At 38.2% G+C, this 23484-nt stretch overlaps 2 protein-coding genes across 2 annotated transcripts; one reads left to right on the forward strand and one right to left on the reverse strand.

The window, feature by feature from the left end:
• Nucleotides 1-6419: 6419 nt before the first annotated feature.
• Nucleotides 6420-12326, reverse strand: LOC146455914 (uncharacterized). The gene is made up of 8 exons (XM_085093690.1): nucleotides 12234-12326; nucleotides 9200-9291; nucleotides 8583-8839; nucleotides 7512-7629; nucleotides 7261-7383; nucleotides 7004-7126; nucleotides 6746-6868; nucleotides 6420-6610 (listed from the first exon to the last, which is right to left on the reverse strand). The coding sequence occupies exons 2-8, from the start codon at nucleotides 9288-9290 to the stop codon at nucleotides 6420-6422; spliced, it is 1026 nt and encodes a 341-aa protein (XP_084949816.1). The 5' UTR covers nucleotide 9291; nucleotides 12234-12326.
• Nucleotides 12327-17803: 5477 nt separating this feature from the next.
• Nucleotides 17804-22813, forward strand: LOC146455915 (cullin-5-like). Its single transcript, XM_085093691.1, has 4 exons — nucleotides 17804-17821; nucleotides 20322-20440; nucleotides 21188-21311; nucleotides 22048-22813. Exons 1-4 carry the CDS (start codon nucleotides 17804-17806, stop codon nucleotides 22240-22242), a joined length of 456 nt encoding a protein of 151 aa, XP_084949817.1. The 3' UTR covers nucleotides 22243-22813.
• Nucleotides 22814-23484: the final 671 nt, after the last annotated feature.

The raw sequence follows: 23484 nt of genomic DNA on the forward strand, positions 1-23484 counted from the left end.
GCACATGCGCATTAGATACCATTTCTTAGCTGATTTGCATATCACACTTCATCCGCAAGTCTCGCGCTGAGAAGTGCATCCTTTGAAAAATCTAAACAAACCTTGTCGAGCCGAAGCGTTTGCCAGTCAAAATTATTATAGTGATTATAGACCTAATGTCATATTAGAACACTCATATTTTCTTGCTACCATGGAAAATTTACTGATGGACTTGTCCAGGGAAAGCCAAACGTCAACGAATACCTCTGAAGTCGAAGAATCATTTAATAGGCCTTATCACGGTTTTCGACGCCATTTTGACGAGTAGGCAAACAGGCTCGAAATAACAGTGTTTGTATGAAAATGCGATGTCAAATAATTTTCATAAAACATCGCTTCTGAAAAGTTCGTGAATTGGAAACTTTTGGCACTAGGAAAAGGATTTTAAGAAAAAATTTGGAGGGATATAGCTGTGCCAGAAACCGCCCAGTCGTGTTTTAAACTTTCCATACATTTTCCTGTATTTTTTTTCCCGCGAGCTATTTTTAGAGCAGTTCACGGCTGGTTCGCTAACAGACAAATGTATGGAAAGTTCAAAACACGACTGGATGCTTTTTGGCACAGCTACATCCCTCCAATTTTTTTCTTAAAATCCTTTTTCTATTGCCAAACGTTTCCAATTCATGAATTTTTCAGAAGCGATGTTTTATGAAAATCATTTCCATACAAACACTGTTATTTCGAGCCTGTTTGCCTACTCGTCAAAATGGCGTCGAAGTCTATTGTTTATTTCGGTATTCGGTCGTGTGAAAAATCATCTTAGGCGTCGTCCACACGTATCCGGAAATTTGTGAAAACGCAAATTTTTTTTAACGAATACGGCTTGCGTCCACACGTATCCAGCGTATTTTCCGGCCGTATCCGGAAATTTTTGAAAACGCTCTCCAGAGTGGAAATTTTTTTATCCGATACGAATACGTTTACGTGTGGACGGTCGTATCCGGAAATTTTCGAATACGCTTTCGTCATTCTCTTGGATCCAGTCTTCACGGCGAGCATTATAAACAAACATGGCGTACAGCAAGGTTGTAGCTTCTTTGTTAGTTGCTCTGATTTCTAATTTGATATCATGCGTTCAGATAAATGCAGCTGTGATAAATTTACACAACCAATACATTAGCAGCAGCTTCTCCTGGCGAGGGATAATGAGCACTGTAACCTTCGTGAATCTCGCCATGGTTGTCAACACAAGATTCCCAGTCGATGCTTTTGACGATTTGCTTCGTTTTGTATTCATTCGTGACTGTCAGCAGTAGTTCAACTTCATCATCGGTACATTTATATGTATCAGCATACTTTTTCTTGACTTTTTCAGTAGATTTAGACATTTTTTCGAGTGATAAACTACAAGCTTCGACTGTTTACACATCGCAGTAGCTATGGCGCGAAAGAAATGGCGCCTAAATCGCAATTATGCGCATGTTCATTTCAGGATTCTCTCCGGCAAAAGAACTGGACACCAGAGCAAATCAGAAAATTTCCGGATACAGTCGGATACGTGTGGACGGCTGAAAACGATTCGAATACGCCGTGTGTGGACGTGAAAATTTTCACATCTGCAAAAAAATATTTGCGGAAAAAAAAATTTCCGGATACGTGTGGACAGCTGTTTCTACGTTTCAGTGTTTGCATAAGAAGCAAATTGAGTTCAAATATTAGCGAATCGCCTGAAATGCAGTGTAGCGAAACGACTTTGTAGCGAAACTACCGGTAAGCTTTATTTCTGCTTTCAGTCATATATTTTGTGTTTATTATAATTTCGTTTCTACAACTTCTCCGTTATCTAAATTTAGGAACCAAACCCATGTCATTACAAGAACGCTTGCTCGACCCGTAGAAAACAAGGTTCTAATAGAGGTTTTCCTTGTCGAGGAGATAATCGACTGTGTACCGAAGCTTGTCTTCGTCTGAGCTCCAAACCAAGCAGCTATGACGCGAAGTTCGAATCGTTAACGAAGATTCCTTCCGGACGAAGCTTTTGCCAGGTTGAGAAAATGCGATTTTCCAAATATATAATGGAGATTTGTTCTCCAGTGTTTTTGATTGATTTCTCTCGTTGTATTGGTCAACGCAGGCGATTTCTTCCGCCCGGCGCCTTCACGTTTCCCACCTCTTCTTTTCATGTTCCGTTGGAGACGCGATCCATACTGTTTTTAACCAAATATGACAAAATAATACTATAGGATGAGCAAAAGCATACTCAGAAACAGGTTTCCAGTAAAAGATTGAAAATCCAATAAAACACTGGGAAGATTGAAGCGGATTTCTAAATGTATCAGCGACGCGTACTTTTGATTTCGGGTTGAGGTGGACGTTTTTCAAAATTGACAAAACTAGTGTCCAGGTCAGCGCCGTCACAAAGGTGACCGTGTCCCTTTAAGCGTTCTATCTTGGTGAATATGAGTAGGTTTCTAGTATTTTACAGTTTAGTGCGATATACTTTAATTTAGCCCTTTTTATAGTTTTATATTCTTGTAAAGATAACCGTAATCCAGCTGGAATATGTTTTCTTGATACTGTACCGATACTGAGTGTTTATACAACAAAGATGAATTATAGCGTTTTTCGCGTTTATCACGCATCATTTTATGTAGGCCACGGTAAATTCAAAATCAAAGTTGTATTGCTCTCGGCTACATTAATACAACGCAAGAAACAAGTTTCTTTTACTCCAAGTCATGTCTTACAATCTACATGCCCACTTTTTTGTATTACATGTACCACGTGTGCTTCTATTAAAACTATTAATAAACATCTCTGTATATTATTAATGCACGTGTTAACGTGTGTTGTTGTTTACGCCAAATGTTATCGATATTGAAGAAAAAGTCCATCTGGCAACGATTTGGGTAGCGCGCGAGAGCAGACACCTTTTGCGGCTTTTGTTTTTTTCTCTCCTCAAATAAGCGCCTCTTGCCTTTTGTTAAATTTAGAATAAACGCCCCGGGTCCTTATTAAAGGTCAACGGTATATAGGCTAGTCTATTGGGTGAGCTCCCGTTAATCAAGGATATTAATAGCCTCCAATGCAAACGTCCTTAGGGGTTCGTTACGCGTTTTCTAAAGGACGTCTGCGTTGGAGGCTAAGATATTGAAGACATATTTAATTGGAAGCAATGTTAAAGTGAGCCCGCAGATCTAACCTTAACGGAGATTAACGGTACTGGTTTGGCATACTAAACAAGACTGGGGAGGAAAGATTGCGTGACAAGCCAAGATCGAGAGCGTCTGCGTGGGAGGTTATTGAGAATGACGTATTATTCAGTCATTAACACAGGCATTTCAGAAGTCGAACCTATGGCCTACCGATTACTAGTTCGGATGCTCTACCACTAAGCTACAGGAGACTCGTGGTAGGTAGGCCATTAAATTAGTTTCGTTTGACAAATATCCTGCATTCCGCCAAGATTTGAATGTCGATATATGGCATATGTGCAATGGAATAAATGTGATGGCATAATTTACTCTTGTTAGGAAAAATGCGTCTAGAAACATCAGTGAGGTCACGTCAGGTAAATGTGATGTAACAAGATTCTGACAGAGAGCGAGAGAAGACAGCCATCTTGAAAATCTTTTTTGTAGTCTTGCAATTTGGAGATGAGATCCTTTGAATTTGTCCGGTTTGCAGACATTAACATCGAGTTCGCTAACTTTGCAACGCGCAAATAAATGGATGACGGAAAGGAGGGAAGCTGTTTCTGTGGTACTAGTACGATGGGGGAGGGTTTCGAAGGAGATGTTATGGGACTATTTCTGGTGCTACGGTAAGGATATCGAGCTTCATTGCAAGAGACGAAAGAGATAGAGACCATGCTTTGAGTGTTTTAAAAATTCATTTGCATAGAAGTTACACGTCCGTATCAATGTGACCGATATTTACCAGAGGAGACATGCCTGCAGTGTGTTCCATTTCCTGCGTAGGACTGGTTACATGAGCAACTAAAGGATCCTAGAGTGTTTGTACATAAAGCAAACTTGTGGCAGTCGTGGACACCACTTACACACTCATCGATATCTGTGAAAAAATAAATAAGAGACCTAACTTATTCTGTAACGGACGCTGGCTGTTTTTACGGCCGAAACAAACCTTATTTATTCGATTAACCGCCCACCTTCGAATAAACCCCCACCTCGAATAAGCGCCCACCCTTAAAGCCTGAAAAGTTAAAAAGCGCCCACCTCACCCCCTCCCAACAAAAACCAGCGTGAAGTAAGAGGAGCGTTTGTTGTGTTCCAAATTTGGTTTTAGATCCGGGGCGGTAGCCAATGAACTTTTCTATTTTTTATGTTAGATTTTGCACTTTATTTTGTCTTGTTGAAGCGAAATTAACTTGTTATCCCTCGTTTTGTTATTCTCTCAAAACGTCCTCGCTTGCTGAAAATGTTGGGAAAATAATAAGCGCCCACCCTCGAATAAGCGCCCACTCCCTGTACAGAGGTCACGGTCTATTTTATTCGAGTGGAGGAATTTTCGGAGCAGTAAAAGAATAAACTCATTCAATTATTTAAAATAAAATGGGCCCGAAAAGGAATCAAAATCGGCTCGTCACTGTAAAAAAAACGAGACAAGTCAATTAGCTGTCAAATAAAAAAATGTCGGAAGTACCAGGTATGTTGATTGTTTGTTGGTCGCTTAAAAGGCTGCTTTTAGGCCGGTGAAGATTATTAAATTGAAAACTTTATTCGGAAACCAAATATTCTGAATGCCAATGGTTTTTACTCGTCCGCCTCGAGGACTCGGGATCGGCCGGAGGCAAACCGTCGTCGCCGGTTAAAGATTTCGACCGGAACAGGAAAACGAGGAGGAAAAGCCTCTGACACCCAGGATAGAAACTGATAAGTACAGTCCCACCCGCACTACGTAGATGCTGACCCTGACTTTAGAAGCCTTACTTCGCGACTGCCACGACCTCGGGCCACAATCGGTACCAGGCTTACCATGGCGGAGATTGCAAACTTTATTCTGATATATATTGTTCACGTTCTAAATTTTCCTAGTGTGTTGGATAGGGTTTTCACTTATAATAATGGTGCGCGTTATGTTACACAATGAAAGCCATTTTTTTTTTGTTTTCTTGCTACCAATTCATTGAAATATTCCAAAATGTAATAGACCAGAAGAAAAATGCATCTCTGAACCCTTGCTTACTTCAAGAAAGGATACCAGGAACAAGGCCAGCAAGTATTTTCTAAGCACCAACGGTTGCTCGGAAATTCGGGAAATCAGATTTAGCATCAAAAACCTTTTGCAAACTAAATTTTCAGCTGAAGAATCTGAACAGATCAGACTGTGTTGAAGTGCACAAAATACGATTTTGAGAAGGCCGTAAAACGTAGCCGAAATATGCAAGAAATATTAATTGTAGATGTTACTTTTCTCTCAGTCTCTCTGGCGACGAGTCCTCGCGAGGTACATTACGAGTTGTAGTTCAGCTTCCTGTTCAGCCTCATATGTAGAAACAATCGAAAGGCGTGACGGACTTTATAAAGGTATCTTGACCCCCTCGTACGTATGAAGAGTAATTGATGGCAAAAATTACTGTAGTATTTTTGGTTGTAAGTTTTTGACGTTTCTGCATGTCGAAATTTAAAAACATTATGCCCTTCCTTCTTGCTAGCCATTCTCCAGTTGCCCTTACCATTTAAAGTAAAATACATGAAAAACTGAGCCTTTTTGCTGCCTCACGTGGGCATGCCAAACTCATGGCATTAATTAAGTGATTTTTTTTAATATCACGGGGTTTCCAGCTAACGCAATCAGTGGGTCCCATTGAAAAAATTGCATACAGCATCTCTTTTAATGAAACAAATTGACAGCTCAAGTAGCTTACCAGTACACGTTTTCCCATCGCCTGAATATCCAGCTTCGCATGAACAAGAGTATGATCCATGCACATTACTACACGATGCATTGACATCGCAACCGTGTGAGTTAGTAGAACACTCGTTTATGTCTAAGAAATTTTCGGAAAGCAAACGTTTGTATATTTGTCATTAATGTGGACATTCCCATGAACCTTATTTCCCAGTGAGATGTTATACCCCCGGATCATCATCATCATTTTTTTCTGGGACGCATTTTCACTTCATGTATGGGAACATATAGTATCGCTTTAGCGTACAATGTGTGGATAGGAGTCTGTCTTAGATCTTGAATTCTGGTTTAGTAATCGGTTTAATTCTTTTATAGAAGTCTTATTTGTCCGAAATCCAGAATGTTGTTTTAAAACAATTCGTCTTCGATAAAGAACAAACATGTGTTTATTGTTCAATTCAATTCAATTTTATTTACACTTTATTCACATCGTTCGGTACCATGTTGATAAAGCAAGCAATAAATGCACATTATCTGGGTACATGCGTGCACGTAGTAAATAGAGATTACTCTTCATCTATGACGATGGTTTGAAAAGCTTCACATACGTCAAGAATGGTGAATACTTTGGCCTTCGTCAGTTTTGGAAGCTTTTCTTCAATCGTCGGCATTGTGTACTTGGGTCTTCTGATGGTCTTCTTACTGGTTTGAATTGGATCAATGCATATACGAAGTTTCCCGTTTGGTTTATCTTTTACTTGGATGGATTCGAGCATAATGAAGGAGACGTAAAATGATCAGGGAAGAATGAAACTGAACTGGCTTATGAAGCGAACGGGAAAATGACCTAAACACAAACGTACATCTTGGAAAACAAGACAAAAAATTATACCTGAACATACGTGACCATCCCCACTGTAACCCGCGCTACAAGTACAGTTAAAATGTCCAGCAGTGTTAATACAGGTTGCGTTTTTGTTGCAGTCGTGGATGCCGTTGCTGCATTCGTCGACATCTAGATTATTCGAGCATAATAAAGGAGACGTAAAATGATCAGGTAAGAATGAAACTGAACTGGCTTTATGAAGCGAAAGGGGAAAATGACCTAAACACAAACGCACATCTTGGAAAAAAAGACAAAAAATTATACCTGAACATGCGTGACCATCCCCACTGTAACCCGCGTTACAAGTACAGTTAAAGTGTCCAGCAGTGTTCATACAGGTGGCATTTTTGCTGCAGTCGTGGATGCCGCTGTTGCATTCATCGATATCTAGATTATTCGAGCATAATAAAGGAGACGTAAAATGGGCAAGCAGGAATGAAACTGTACTGGCTTTATGAAGGGAACAGGAAAATGACCTAATCACAAACGTACATCTTGGAAAACAAGACAAAAAATTATACCTGAACATACGTGACCGTCCCCACTGTAACCCGCGTTACAAGTACAGTTAAAGTGTCCAGCAGTGTTCATACAGGTTGCATTTCCGTTGCAGTCGTGGATGCCGCTGTTGCATTCATCGATATCTGGAGAATTGGAGAATTATATTGCATGAGTACACCGATAAGGCAAGGATAGAATTAAACAGGCTAATTATAAATGGAAAGGCAAATTATAGCTGAGTAAATGAACTGAATAAACTTATAGTATTTACCTTTCTCACAATTTTCTCCAGTAAATCCAGATGTACATACACAGAGGTACTTTTTGTTAGTGTAGCCAGACAGGCATTTGGCGTTGTTGATGCAAGGTTTGACGATCGAGCAAAGATTCTGATGAAAAAAAAAAAAAAAAAAAAAGAAAACCATTTGAACTCACTGCTTCTATTGTCTTAAGCTAGGTCACTATAGAAAATTTAAACTGACGAACGAGGCACATTGTACTCAGCTGGTTAAAAATACTTGATAAAAGCAAGTCAGCGTAAAATAATTATTTTGTTAAAACCTACTATAAATATAAATGCAGGGGAAAAGTGAAACGCGAAAGCAAACAAGTATCAATCACATGACTAACCAAGAAAGGCCCCAAAACTTGCAATATGCTTCAGCTGCTCGAGGCAAGGCTGAATAATTTCAATATATAATTTCGACATAACAAAAGACGTACGATGTCCCTGCCATTTTATGTTGTTAAACTTGTGTAATGTTTTTGGATCTTTTAGTATCTCAGTAAAGAAAAACCTTTTTTAATAAGACAACTTGAAAAACTCTTGAACTGGAGGTGAGGGGTATAAGCTAATGCCCTATTTCTAAACACGGCGCTGTAGCAGGCCCTTGGCCGTTTTTTAAACTATTCATCGCTCAACAATTATGTATTCATTCTGACTTGAATTATTATTCAAAATCGTTCAAATTGGAGCGTTCCGTTTGCAAAACAATTGAACTGGCTAGACAGTTCTGTCAAATGGAAAACGCCCTTAGTATCGACACTTATTTCCTACTTAAGCTGGCTAAATCAGTGATTTTTCCTGCAAGTTGATTTGCTTTGCTTTACAGCAAAGTTCACTTCTTATCTAACCCGTTTGTTGACCATGTTTGGTCTCCGGAAGGTTTTGTCCTTGGAGCGGGATTATGAGTTGGTGCAATTATCCAATCAAAATGACAAAAATAAAATACCTATAATTCAGTTTCAATTATCACACTTTTCTTAAGTTCACGTTGTGATGGCAAAAAGCACGTTATTTTCAAACGCTAGTTATTTATTTTTTCAGATCTACAATTCATACCTCAGAGGCTCCATATTTCCAGTCAGGCCGTCTTATTAAGTCTTCCGGATGCTGGAAGTGATCCGAATTACTCAACTCACAGATCATTTTGTTGTCAATTGGTGGTCCAATGTTGACTGAAACGCATTCGCTTTCCATAATGCAACGATGTTCACATGACCTGATGAAATTGTTTTCAATGGTGAGATTCAAAATTACGTGACCTTCCAGGTAATAGCCATGCTTTGGTGGAAGATATTTGATAGTTCGGCAGCACCCTACGAAAAAGAAAATGAAGTTCTTAGTCATAAACATCGTTATAAAAAGAATCAAGGATGAATAAAAAATTCTGACAAAGAGAGAAAAAGAGAAAGATCGAAGGGATTTCTAACTAATAGGCTTTGGGATTGGCCTTTTTCGTTATATAGGAAATATTACTTAGCTTCCATGATCAGTAACGATTCTAAGAACATTGTGTATGCACTGATAGTTTCACGGCCAGGTAAGTTAACGGAACATTCGAGAAACGGGTGTGTGTAGGTCTGACGTCTTAGACGATGTAAACGCCTCCAACATAAAAACAGCTAATGACGCCATTTGGTTTGGAATAAGCAATAAATTGAAACTCGTTTTCTCACCTTGCTGGGCATCTGTTTTGTATTGTAGCCAAGCTCCCCATAGACAACAGAGGAACAGGAAATCATGAATGGAGAAGTAACAATCTGCCATACTTAAATGGAAAAAATAAATAAAGAAATGAAATGGATTAAAATTTAAAAGCACCAACAAGAAACCGATGAAGATAAATGCTATATTCATCATTTCAGCTATGGAAAACTCTTTGAGTTCCTACAGAAAAATTAATCAGAGGTATCTTTTCTGTCCCCAAAGAATTTGTTTATTTAGTTTATTTGCCATGTAAACGTCCCGTCACGTTTGGTTTTCATATGGAAGAGAAATGAATAAAAAAAAAAGTATGCTAGCACTTTTGCGGCAAGTTGTCCACAAAAACGTCAACTCGAAGATTTCTGAAGATAAATATGTTGTTGACGAAATTTATCACTTCACCACTAGTTTTATCAATAATATTAAAGAATTGGAAACTTGTACTGTAGTTAAATGCGACGAACTATGTCACTGGCATATTTTATTGTTTACCGTCCCTAAAGCATTAAGAGGGCGCTAGTCTATAAACTAACGGCACAGACTAACAGCGAGCCCATTATTTCGTAGCCTTAGACTAAAAACGTCATGAATTTGGTAACACCAAAGTTACACTGAAAGCTTTTACAATTTTATTTTCTAACTCGACGCGGAGCCGGATTAAATTGCACTAAATTTGTTAATAAACTAGAAAACATGAAACACTCCGTAAAAACTAAAATCTTATTTGAAGTCGTTATTTTCAACTTAATTCTGGTGCTGTGGTAAGACAGCGTGTAAATCTCATTTGAAGACGATTCATCTTATGATAAAATAACTTTCATCTTATTTATACGACGATGTCGTCTTAGAGTAAGATGATTTTTGTCTTAGATCCAAAGTGCCGTGGTAAGTTAAATTTTTATCTTAACTCAAGATTTGAACTATCGTATTGAACCTGATATATGGAGCAATGAAAGCACAACAAATTTCAATCCATAGAATTTTATTACACCAAATCTAAAATGACAGAACTTATACAAATCAGCTTACCGTAAATTCATAAGAAAACAGAGGCTGGCCGCGGCATTTTAAATACTGTTAACGTTTTGTTGGTCTTAATAAAAAGTGCCGTAAATTATGAACCTTGCGTTGACGATTGTCTGAATAGGTCTTATCACGGTTTTCGACGCCATTTTAACGAGTAGGCAAACAGGCTCAAAATAACAGTGTTTGTATGGAAATCCGATGTAAAATAATTTTCATAAAACACCACTTCTGAAAAATTCATGAATTGGAAACTTTTTGCCCTAGGAAAAGCATTTTAAGGAAAAAAATTGGAGGGATGCAGCTGTGCCAGAAAGCTTCCAGTCGTGTTTTGAACTTTCCATACATTTGTCTGTAAAGCGAACCAGCCGTGAACTGCTACTAAAAATAGTTCGCGGGAAAAAAATAAAGGGAAATGTATGGAAAGTTCAAAACACGACTGGAAGCTTTCTGGCACAGCTACATCCCTCTAATGTTTTTCTTAAAATCTTTTTCCTAGTGCCAAAAGTTTCCAATTCATGAATTTTCCAGAAATGATGTTTTATGAAAATTATTTGACATCGGATTTCCACACAAACACTGTTATTTCAAGCAACAGTAATTTCTTCATGTCCATTTTCATTCTTCTGTCTAGTTCATGCTGTTAATTTCGTGTAAGTTACAAAGTTTAGCAGAGCTTAGAAGGGACTATAGACCGTATTTGATGTCCAGATGTCTTCTCATTTGAATATTGAAGTTGTAGTCTCGAAATTCTTTTAAATTCTCCACTCTCCGCTACTTGAAGTCTGCGAAGGATCAAAGCTCTGCATTTTTGAGATGACTTAATCAGGAAAGATCAGAAAAGACCTCCAGGAATAAATATGGATACCTTTTGTGTTGGTGTTGGAATTTTTCGATTTCTTCCAAGGCAATTCACCAATCAAGTAAGCAATATTTTTTTTACCGAGAACTAAAATTGTTTTACAGAATTGTCAGAATTGGATCCCGGCCTGGTGAGAGTTGAGAATTTTTGAGGGAGCTGTTTTCATTTTAGGATCATTTGTTTTTTCCAAAGAATTCTAATACAATGTGGCTATGTTTGTTATACGGGTTCGTCCAAGAGTTCTTTTTGTTAAAATATCTGTTCGAAAGACATCACCCGTCTCAGACAGAAAGTCGGATTGAATTATGAAGAAAAACAAGCGTTAGGTCACCTGAAACTTTAGCAAAGCTGAAAAACTAATCCCATTTATGTTGGGAAAACAATTATGTCGGTAAAAGTGCGAACAAAGACCCGCTAGCATTTCGAATAGCCAACGACAGCTCTTAAATTCGGGGAATAGTATTCCGTTTCCTAAAAAAATTTCAGCCAAAGAATACGAACGGATCAAGCTGCGTCAACTTGTGAAAATTTACGTTTTGGAGGTCGTAAAACGATGCGAGATTTTTTAAGGAACAACTTTTTAACTATTTGTGGTTGGGTGCTCTGGGTTTTACGCTTAACGGAGGAAATTCAGTCTACACACAAAATTACAATTTGTAAGCCAAAATGAGATTCGTACTGGTCGCGCTGGGCAAATTTCTCTTCTAAGCAAGCAAATGGGCCAAAAATGTGCTTGACGAGTTTGACACGAAGATTCTTGTCTCTTGTCTCTACTTGGTTTTATTGAAGGACACGATGCACCGGCCATGTAATTTTCTCATAAGAAAGCGACTCCTTTCATTTATTATGGTTGCCAAAACTTCCATAATACGGCATAGAATATTTTGATTTTGTTTCCGTTAATAATTCTCGTATCGTTGGCCAGTAATAAAAGCAATGAGCTCACGAACTGGGAAAATCGTTTAATGCTCGAAGTTCTTTCTTTGTGTGGTATTATTAAAATTTCCTTTTAAAACTCCGTTTGACTTTCCTATGTTAAACACCAACAAACTAATAAAGTTCACAAACGGCGGCCGAACTTGTTTACATGGCTATAATTATTATTATAAATTCGTTTTTACCTTTCTTGGCATCTGAGAAGTACTGTAGCCACTCTTCCCAAGAAAGAACAGAAGATAAACGAACTCGAAGTGAGACGATCTTCACCCCAAAAGAATGATTCGCTGTGTGTATAACTGGTGAATACGAGAACTAAATAATATGGATTGGAAGTGGCAGGTGAGTATTGATCACAATTGGATGGGGAAAACTGTCATCCATCTGGGAATGACAGAGTTAAATAATGGCACCAAACCACTTTCTCATCTATTATTGATTGTCGGATGACTTTTAAGGGAAGACGCTAACGTAAGCACTTATACCAATTTTTTTTTTTCTCCCTTGATAATTTCTATCAGGAAGAAAATAAGAGAGGGAAAAAGGGAGATATGTGAAAGACGTATAAATTATACTTGACTAAATCGAGGATCCCTTACAAAATTGTACTGAAAGTGACGTTTACTTTTCAAAGTTTCCTTTAGAAATATTCAAAGGACCGGAAGTTTTACCCAGCAAACAGGTGTCCCGGCCGGCGCTTGAGTAGGGGATAAATTTTAATGTCTTGGCTGACGACAGTTCGTTTATTTGTTTTTTCATAAGGGTTATGCGCTCTTCGTAATTAGTAATAAGGGAAGAAGATTTGTCATGTACAAAAATAACTTGTGCTGGCTGAATAAGAAACACAGTGCTGAATTTTGCGACTTACCTCTTGTTATTCTCCCAAAATCTCAAACGTTTGATAAAATAAAAACTACACCTGCAGCTATCTCTAACCAAATAGGAAAAGTAGTAATGATCTATGGATTTTCTTTCAAGATTGAAATAGCTAAAGAAATCGTCGGGAGGCTAAAGAAAGAAATTGTAAGATGTTAAAGTAATGCAAATTTGTTAGGTGGGACAGATGTGTTTTTTTGTTTTCGCAGTTCCTCCTCTATTCGTCCAATTTATAGTGATGAGTTGGACACGGAAATTAAGTCCTCTGCTGTTGTTTCAAAGACATGACAAAAGCACCCAGGACTTTTAATAAAAAGAGTCAATACATTCTCTTAGTTTGTCCCTTTAATGGAAATAAATGTGTCCTTTACTACATGAGGTAACGCGTCAAGTATTTTTATTTTCCTTATAGTTTTTCCTTTTATTCTAATATAATCGCTTATTGAATCAAATATTTAGAAAGACGAGTAAAAATAAAACCACCAAAGGAAAAATATATTGACGACTGATACATTTTTCTTGAGTCAAAAGTAGCTACTCAATCGAAAGCTTCCCGAGGTGTCCTTGCGTCAGAGGCAACGTTGAACACAACATGGGTCAGCAATATTAATCACACAGACGATTAACTGGTGTGAAGGCAATAATGTATGTCAACAGCCGATAAAGGCAGTAGAAATTTTAATCTAAAAAAATTGCCTTTCTTGCGTACGCTAAAAAAAGTTACTGATAATGGAGAAAGCAAACTGAGACAAATAAATAACTAATTTATGAGCAAAAGCTGGATGATTGTTGCTAAAATAGACAAAGATGAAAACATATTGGGCATTTTGTGGCTTTTTCGGTTATAAGGGTGCGTCCAAGAGTTCATTTTGGTGAAACATCCGTTCGAAAGACATCACCCGTCTCAGTCAGAATCGGATTAAATTGTGAAGAAAAACAAGCGTTATCTTTAACGAAGGGTCACCTGCAACTTTAGCAACGCTGAAAAACTAATCCGATTTGTGTTCGGAGTACAAATACGTCGGTAAAAGTGCGGAAAAAGAACCGCTAGCATTTCGAAAAGCCAACAACAGCTCGTCAATTCGGGGAATAGGGTCCTTTCCTACATGAGGTAACGCGTCAAGTATTTTTATTTCCCTTATAGTTTTTCCTTTTATTCTTAAATAAGCGCTTATTGAATCACATATTTAGAAAGAAGAGTAAAAATAAAACCGCGAAAGGAAACATATACTGAAGACTGATATATTTTTCTTGAGTCAAAAGTAGCTACTCAATCGAAAGCTCCCCGAGGTGACCTTCCGTCTGAGGTACAGTTGAACACAACATGGGTCAGCGATATTTATCACACAGACGATTAAATGGTGTAGTGCGTTAGCAATTAGGTGAGGGCCATAATTTATGCCAGCAGCCGATAACGGCAGTGAAAATTTCAATCAAAAGAAAAAAAAAAACCTTTCTTGCGTACGCTGAAAATAGTCACTGATAACGAAGAAAGGAGACAGAAACAAACAAATAACTAATGTATGACCAAAAGTTGGATGATAGTTGCGAAAATAGACAAAGATGAAAACATTATGGGCATTTTGTGGCCTTGTCGGTTATGAGGGTGCGTCCAAGAGTTTATTTTGGTGGAATATCCGTTCGAAAGACATCACCCGTCTCAGTCAGCAATTCGGATTAAATTGTGAAGAAAAACAAACGTTATAAACGAAAGGTCACCTGAAACGTTAGCAACGCTGAAAACTAATCCCATTTTGTTTGGAGGACAAATAAGTCGGTTAAAGTGCAGAAAAAGACCCGCTAGCATTTAGAAAAGGCAACAAAAGCTCTTAAATTCGGAGAATAGTTTTCCGTTCCCTAAGATTTTTAGCCATAAGAATACGAACGGACCAAGCTGCGTCAACTTGTAAAAATTTACCTTTTGGAGTTCGTAAAGCGATGGGAGATTTTTTAAGGAATGAACGTTTTAACTGTTCTTGGTGGGGTGCTCTGGGTTTTACGCTAAACGGAGGAAATTGTCTACACACAAACTTACACTTTTTAAGCAAAACCGAGATTCGTACTGCTCACGACGGGCACGTTTCTCTTCTCAACAAGCGAAGTAGGTCGAAATCGAAAGAGAAATGTGCCCTAGCATGGGCCAAAGTTGTGCTTGACGAGTTTGATTCGAATACTCTCGTCTCTGCTTGCTTTTACTGAAGAACACGATGCACCATGAAATTTTCTCACAAGAGCTCAATCCTTTCATTCTTTGTGGTTGCCAAAACTTCCACGAGACGGCATAAAATATTTTGATTTTGTTTCCGTTAATGAGTCTCGTATCGTTGGCCAGAAATAAAAGCAACGAGTTCACGAACTGGGAAAATCGTTTAATGTTCGAACTTCTTTGTGAGATAATGATAATATTTAAATTTCCTTTTGAAACTGGTATATTTTTTTTTGAGTCAAAAGTCGCTATTCAATGGAAAACCTCCCGAGGTGTCCTTACCTCTGAGGCACAGTTAAACACAACATGGGTCAGCGATAGTAATCACACAGACGTTTAACTGGTGTAGTGCATTAGCAAATTGGTAAGGACAATAATGTGTGCCGGCAGCCGATAACGGCAGTGAAAATTTCAATCCAAGGCAAAATGCCTTTCTCGTTTACGTTTAAAATAGTTTCTGATAATGAATAAAGCAAACAGAGACTAATAAATAACTTATGTGTGGCCAAACGTTGGATGATTGTTGCGAAAATAGACAAAGATGAAAACATTTTGGGCAAAAGTTGTTTTGCAGTTGCATTGAAAACAGCAATTTATATTGTAGAATAAAGAAGCAAACTATCTGCTCCAAGAGAACTCGCAGTTATGCGATAAAAACTTATTTGTGGAACCATCTAATGACTGTCACAAAATTGGCAGCGTTTTGACAAACGTCACGATCGTTCATGCGAAATTGAGAGTCATTGATAAAATGAGAAAAAGATGAAGAAACAGATGAATTGGTATATCTGATTTTTGCAATAATTCAAGAAATAAAATATTGGCCTCCTAAAATAAATTTGGATCTCCTTTGTGTTAGAGTTTTCGATTTCTTCCAAGGCAATTCATCAAGCAAATTAGCATTTTTTTAACCGAGCACTAAAATGATTTTTCAGAATTGTCAGAATTGGATCCCGGCCTGGTGAGAGTAGAGAATTTGTAAGGGAGCTGTTCTCATTTTAGGATTATTTGTTTTTTCGAGAGGAATGCATTTAGCCAGCGATTTTCTCAATGGAAGGGGTAGTTGTAATGGCATTTTTTTGAGAAACGCACACCAACTGTTAAACATACCTAATTTAAGTATCACGAGTATTGCATCTCATGCAGGCTTAGGCGTCTTAAAATTTCCACAAGACCAAAATACTTCTTAAAATAAGGACCCCATCGACTCAGATTAATGTAATTAAAATTGCTCTTTCTTAAAGTAAGATTCCTCAATGTTGATTAAAATAAGCGCCTCTCAAATGAAGATGATTTTAAGACAATATTTAAGACGACCTCTTATCTTATATATAACTAAGACTCTAATAGTCTTCATTTAAGATCTCCTGTGTTAATATAAAATGATTTCCGTCTCAATTTAATGTGGTGATGGTGTTTCATAAGACGGAAAACGTAAAGACAAATCTTAGTTTAAGATATAAGTTTTTACGGAGCACACTCACCGCGGAAATCATTCTTAAACATGGTTTTTTCATACGGTTTCGAAATAAAGATCGAAAGATGACCCAACCTATAATGTTTTCCAGCTTAAAGTATTATTTGAAGGAAGTAGAAAATTTTCAATAACTTGCGCCGGATTGTAGATTGACCAAGCTAGTGTTTGCAGACTGTTTAGATCTCCCATAATTTCAGATTTCTCAAACAATGTGGCTATGTCGGTTATACGGGTGCGTCCTAGAGTTCATTTTGGTGGAATATCCGTTCGAAAGACATCACCCGTCTCAGTCAGAAATTCGGATTAAATTGTGAAGAAAAACAAGCATTATAAACGGAAAGGTCACCTAAAACTTTAGCAACGCTGAAAAACTAATCCCATTTGTGTTCGGAGGACAAATACGTCGGTAAAAGTGCGGAAAAAGTGCGTCAACTTCTGAAAATTTACGCTTTGGAGGTTGTAAAACGATGCGGGATTTTTTAAGGAACAACATTTTAATATTATTTTTGGTTGGGTGCTTTGGGTTTTAGGCTAAACGGAGGAAATTGTCTACACACAAACTTACACTTTTTGTAAGCCAAAACGAGATTCGTACTGGTCGCGCCGGGTACGTTTCTCTTCTTAACAAGCGAAATAGGTCGAAATCGAAAGACAAATGTGCACTGGCATGGGCCAAGATTGTGCTTGAAAAGTTTGACACGAAGTCTCTAGTCTCTACTTGGTTTTATTGAAGGACACGACTCACCATGTAATTTTCTCATAAGAGAGCAATCCTTTCATTCGTTGTGTTTTCAAAAACTTCATTAATACGGCATAAAATATTTTCAGTTTGTTTCCGTTAATAAGTCTCGTATCGTTGGCCAGAAAAAAAGAAAGCAACGAGTCCACGAACTGGAAAAACCGTTTAATGCTCGAACTTCTTTGTGTGGTAATATTTAAATTTCCTTTTGAAACACCGTTTGACTTTCCTGTGTTAAAAACCAACAAACTAATAAAGTTCACAAACGGCGGCCGAACTTGTTTACACGGCTATAATTATTATTGTAATTTCTTTTTTACCTTTCTGGGCATCTAAGTAGTACTGCATTCACTCTTCCCAAGAAAGAACAGGTAAAGAAATTCGAACTGAGACGATCTTTACCCCCAAGGAATGATTCGCTGCATGTATAATTGGTGAAAACAAGAACTAGAAAGATATGGATTGGAAGTGGCAGGTGAGTATTGATCACAATTGGATGTGGAAAATTGTCATCCATCTGGGAATGACAGAATTAAATATTGGCACCAAACCACTTTCTTATCTATTATTGATTGTCGGATGACTTTTAAGGGAAGACACTAACGTAAGCACACAATACCAATTCTGTTTGTTTCTTTTCTCCCTTGATAATTTCTATCAGGAAGAAATAAGAGAGAGAAAAAGGGAGATATGTGGAAGACGTATAAATTATACTTGACTAAAACAAACATCCCTTATACAATTGTACTGAAAGTGACGTTTTCTTTACAAAGTTTCCGTTAGAAATATTCAAAACGCCGGAAGTTTTACCCGGCGAACAGGCGTCCCGGCCGGCGCTTGCGTAGGGGATAAATTTAAATGTAGTGCGTTTGTTTGTTTGTTTTATTAGGGTTATGCGCTCTTCGTAATTACGACTAGGGAAGAAGATGTGTCAAGTACAAAAATAATTTGCGGCGGCTGAATAAGAAACACAGTGCTGAAGTTTGCGACTTTGCTCTGTTATTCTCCCAATATCTCAAACGTTTGATAAAATAAAAGCTACACCTGCAGCTATCTCCAACCAAATAGGAAAATAAGTGACTACCTATGGATTTTCGTTCAACATCGTGAGAAGGTTAAGAAATCGTCGGGAGTCTAAAGAAAGAAATTGCAAGATGTTAAAACAATGGAAGTTTGTTTACTGGAACAGATGCCTTTTTTTTCGCAGTTCTGAACAACGGAAAGTGGGTTGGTTGGGTTGAGTAGCTAAAAGAAGACGGAATCCTTTTTTGGGGGGTGGGGGGTGGGGAGACGGGGATGTGTAACGCTTAAGCACGATCTCAACAGACTTTCCATACAAGCAATAGTTTTATTTAGTAACCCCTTGAAACACAGGTTTTGGCCAAACAGCGTTGACAGAGCTTGAAATGCAAGTATTTGTTTTTTTCTTGAGCTTGAAGACTATATCCCTGAATTGGAGGAATTTTAGAGGAAAAACCACAGCGGCGGCAAGTTGCAGTGGCATCTCCACATGTCTAATGGGGTGGTGGGTTGTTTCTTTCATCTCTCTTTATTTCCAGACTCGGTGCTTCTTTGTTGAACCACAAACTCGGGCGAAGTAAATCTGTTCTCCTGGAAATACCATTTTGGTCCCAAAAGAGAACGCTGATTACAGCGGCGTCAGCTCCTATAAGTTGACGAGAGTGACATTTCCTGAGATTTTCAGTCAACGCGCCCCTGATGGGTTGTTTTAATTGTCGTTTTTCTGAGAGTGATGGTGGTGATGTATTTTTATATACCGCACTTATCACGTAGTCTCATGGCGCATAATCGATAAGTGGAATAATCTGCCAAACGAAATTGCTGAGGCGGAAAATTTGAACACTTTTAAAAGAACAGACTGAGATGTCATTCTGCAAATTTTTCAAGTGAACACTAAGTTCTTCTATTGTGTGATGTGTTATATATTTTATGCTTAGTATTTTAAAGAGTTGTAAATAGTTAATGTTTTAATTTATTTTATTATCAGGAGATAAACTAGAAAGGGATAACCTCTTTTATCTCCTTTTCACTTTCCTATGAATTTGTGAATAAACGGTTATTATTATTATTATTATTATTATTATTATTATTATTATTACAATCCTTCTGTAAGGTGGGATCGGACGTCAGCAGCATGTCAGAGATACAGTCACTCAGTATAACGACAGGGCTGGACCCAGCAACCTGACAAAACTGTCTCAGGGATGTCCCCTTTAGAGACGTGCCTGTTTAAAGCTTGGTTAACTCTATATCAATATTGTATTAACTTTCCCTGTTGTTTTCATGTTGTATAGTCAGTATTTGTTTCATTTTAATCCTTTTTTTTCTTGTTAAGATTATCTTCGCCAACAAGATTGGAAAATTTGACCTCGAAGTAACAACTTTTCAAATGGCTGTGTTGTTCGCCTAGAATGAGCGACCGCACGAGAAGATTGCCTTCAAAAATTTGAGGTCGGTACAGGGCATCTTGTTTTCTTTATTTTGCTAAGCAAGAGAAAGCTCACTGCCTCTTTCTCGTGTTTCTTGTTGTAGGCTTGCCTCTGAACTCCCTGATTCGGAACTTCGAAGAACACTGTGTGTATGTGAACTTATCAACCTTCAACGATAATCATTTTTCAACACAGTTACTTTCTCTTGACCAGTCCAGCTCTGGTGGAATAATTTTTTTTCCTGGTCTCAATAATCGACAACAATCGATGACAGTGGATATCAATAGATACCCGCCCAGTTACTTGATTGATAACTTGATTGATAGCTATGGATAATATCTTTTGATTATCGATTTGTCATCGATTGGCGGATGTTAGTAGATGTCAATTAAACTAAGATCGAATTTCCTAAGCTGGATCAATTTTCACTGAACAATATAGGCTGGGTTTTTTTCCCTCTTGTATTGACGCATTTTTAGAAGAAGGTCATCCTTTTGCGTCTTAAGAACTATTTGTCTTTTCCAGTCACTAATTGCCTTCGCCGAGCTCAAACGACAGATTCTTTTATGTCAACCCGAAGCCAAATCTCCAAAGGATTTCAACGACAGCTCTTTGTTCTGGGTCAATCAAGAATTCGCCGTTACGTAAGTTGAGGACAAGTTAATGCTTAACAATAAATCGAAGTAGTATCACTGAAGATAATAGTTTTAAAATTTCTTTCAAAGGGTGTCACGCTAGTTTACTTGTTCAAAATTGCTAGGTCACGTTTTTTTCTTGAATGGGGTTTTGCCACGTCTTTCTATTCTTTAGAGAAGTAGCCAAAACTGCTATACTCGAACAGGATCCACAAAACCACAAAAAAAAAAAAAAAAATGGTGGTCTCGGTCTGCACCCCTCTTCCTCACCTGAATAGATGGTGTCTTTATTGCAGAGCCACCCCTGTATCCAGCAGTAAAAAATGACAGTAAAATTCAAACCTCACGTTCCTTGTTTTTGTAGCAATGTAAACTCTTGCTACAGCTAGCTGAATATTTTTGTGTCAACTCAAATTTTAAAGTCAATAAAATTTTGTCGGTAATTATTTTCGTGAGAGAAATGGTGTCTTCAATAGCCCCCCTACCCCAGACAAGGTGGGTCCTCTTCGAACAAACTTGCTATAACCAGCCTCAGGTCATGCTTTCTCCTTCAAAGTGGCTGGGTCACAGTTTCTCCTTTCAAGGTGTTAACAACCTGTGGTCACGTGTTTCTCAGTTTTAAAGTCACGCCATCTCCTACAGTACCCAGTCTCCCAGACTCACAAGAGCGTTAGGTCATGGAACTCCTTCAAGCTTTACAAGCATGTATTTTCACAGCATTGTTTACTGAAACTATATGTTTTCTGTTTTATTTAGCAAAGACAGCAAAGTGCAGAAACGCAGCAAAGTGAACCTGATCGGTCGATTGCAGCTTTCAACAGGAAAAGCAAAAGAAGAAGAGAATGATGGTATCGTGGCACTCAGGATTCTAAGAATACAGGTACTGAATGTGAAATATATGAAATATCATATCAGGTACTTCACTGTTAATTGTATTTGTTACATTTTTCCTTATGATTGTTGTGTTTTCTGCGTTCAACCATACAAATGTTTATAGAAGCGCGGATATTGAAGGTTATTTTCCACGTACCTATTACCTATTACCAGGTCCAGTCGCATGGGCCAATTTACACGTCACTATCTGGCGACCGATTTCTTTTTCCGTTTGTGTTGGCGTGATTTAAGAAATCTGTTACAAATCGGACCGATGTCCGTCCGTTCACTTATTTTCTTTGTCAAATTGCACCAAATCGGCCTGATAATCGGTACGTTTAAATATCGGTAAACCAATCTCGATATATTAAAATTCGTACTTGGCATGGAGTTTTATGGGAATAAAACAAAAGAAACTACATTGAGGTTCAGAAATGAACAAATAAATTCTGTTGTTTTACTCCCCTAAGCCTCGTAGCCAAGCTAGAATTTTAATATTATCGAAATTGGCCTATTACCCCTTCCTTGCATTTTTCTTCGCCCAATCAAACCAATCAGGTGTTGTTTGGATCTGGAACTTTTCAGTGGTGATAAATTCCCCACGTCTACTGCTATTTTGTAATGTCATCTTGAGAGTTTTGTTCTGATTCTGACATCCCTGTTAGATTATAGCATAGATATTGTTCTTGTCTGTTGATTTTTATCGCCTCTCCCTTACTCCATGTTCGTCTATCTTGTTTCAGGAAGCGATTGTCAAGATCATGACGATGAGAAAGAGAATCACGAACGCCGCCCTTCAAACAGAACTGGTTGAAATTCTTAAAAACATGTTCATTCCTCAGAAGAAGATGATCAAAGATCAGATCGAGTGGCTTATAGACCACAAATATCTCAGGCGGGATGAGGAGGACATTAACACTTTCTTACACGTGGTATAACGAACGGCGGAAGACAAGTCTTAAACCTTTCACATCCAAATAGTACCTTAGCTGAAGATTAAAATTTCAAATTTCTCGGACTTGTGGAATAACTGTTCGACAGCTTCTTGGCCATCGTAGCTGGTGGACTCACGGTGCAACATTGCTTTCATCATTGCGCCAATGCTGCATGCAACATTGTCTGGAATGGCCACACGGGGTTGCGTGCATATTTCATACAACGTTACTCGCAATATTGCAACGTGTGTGCCGGCCTTTATTGGCGCGAAGCAGGAGCCATAATCCCCGGTTATGGCTCCTGGCGCGAAGGCAAAGTTTTGGCTTCCCTGCTGCTGAAACTTTGCCTTCGCGCTAACAGTTACGCAATATGCGCAGATAATTTAGAATCACAGTAATTTTCACGATAATTAAGTTTAAAAAGAAGGTCAACATTTCCAAGTCTGGGTATGAAATAACTGCTTTCCTCAAACGAGACATTCCAACTCAGGTTTGTCCTTTTACTTAGAGCTTCTGCAGTTAAAGGCAACGGAGGCTCTGTTCGAAAAGAATATCTTTCCACTCCTTTGCCAGTTTATGCATTTTGCATCTGTTTCCTAAGAAGTGCTCTAGTACGAAGACACTGCGAGGTAAATTTTAGTGGAATTTATTGAAATAAAGTTCCATTTGTAACAGTTTTGTACGAAGAATTCCTGGTTGAGATTATAATTGACTTCTTTCGATTCTCATCTTATTGTAACGTGCTTTTGCTTGTTTGTGCTTTGGTCAATCTCGTCCCTGGAGCTAGCTATTGGCCATCGTCCCTGCTTTATCGTCGATTTTATGGCAATTTGCGCATATGCGATGTGAACTTGAATGTGTAACATCTTAGGGGATTCCCAGAGGCATCACTTACGCTATCAAACTGCCGAGAAATTGTGGTGAAGTACATACGCGCACGGCTCTTGAAATTGCAATCGCCATAAAAGTCAACATCAAAATCACAACAAAACTTTCCAATTTGTACGTCCCTTTATGACTGCATGTATTGGGATCAAATTCACACAAACTGCATACGAGCACGCTTACTCAAGTTTAAGGATGGTTCCTACTTTTGTTACTGCACATAGGTTCTGCGCATCTCGAGATACTCTGGTTTCCAATGGATGGTGCCCACTAATATAGGGATATTTTAGTGCGGTTTAAAACTATGCGGAGAAAGCAGAACTTAGCAAGTGTTCTTGGTATCCAAAACGAAAATTGGGG

The sequence above is a fragment of the Pavona decussata genome, unplaced genomic scaffold (genome assembly GCF_977016875.1).
Source record: "Pavona decussata unplaced genomic scaffold, jaPavDecu1.1 SCAFFOLD_265, whole genome shotgun sequence".
NCBI lineage: Eukaryota > Metazoa > Cnidaria > Anthozoa > Scleractinia > Agariciidae > Pavona > Pavona decussata.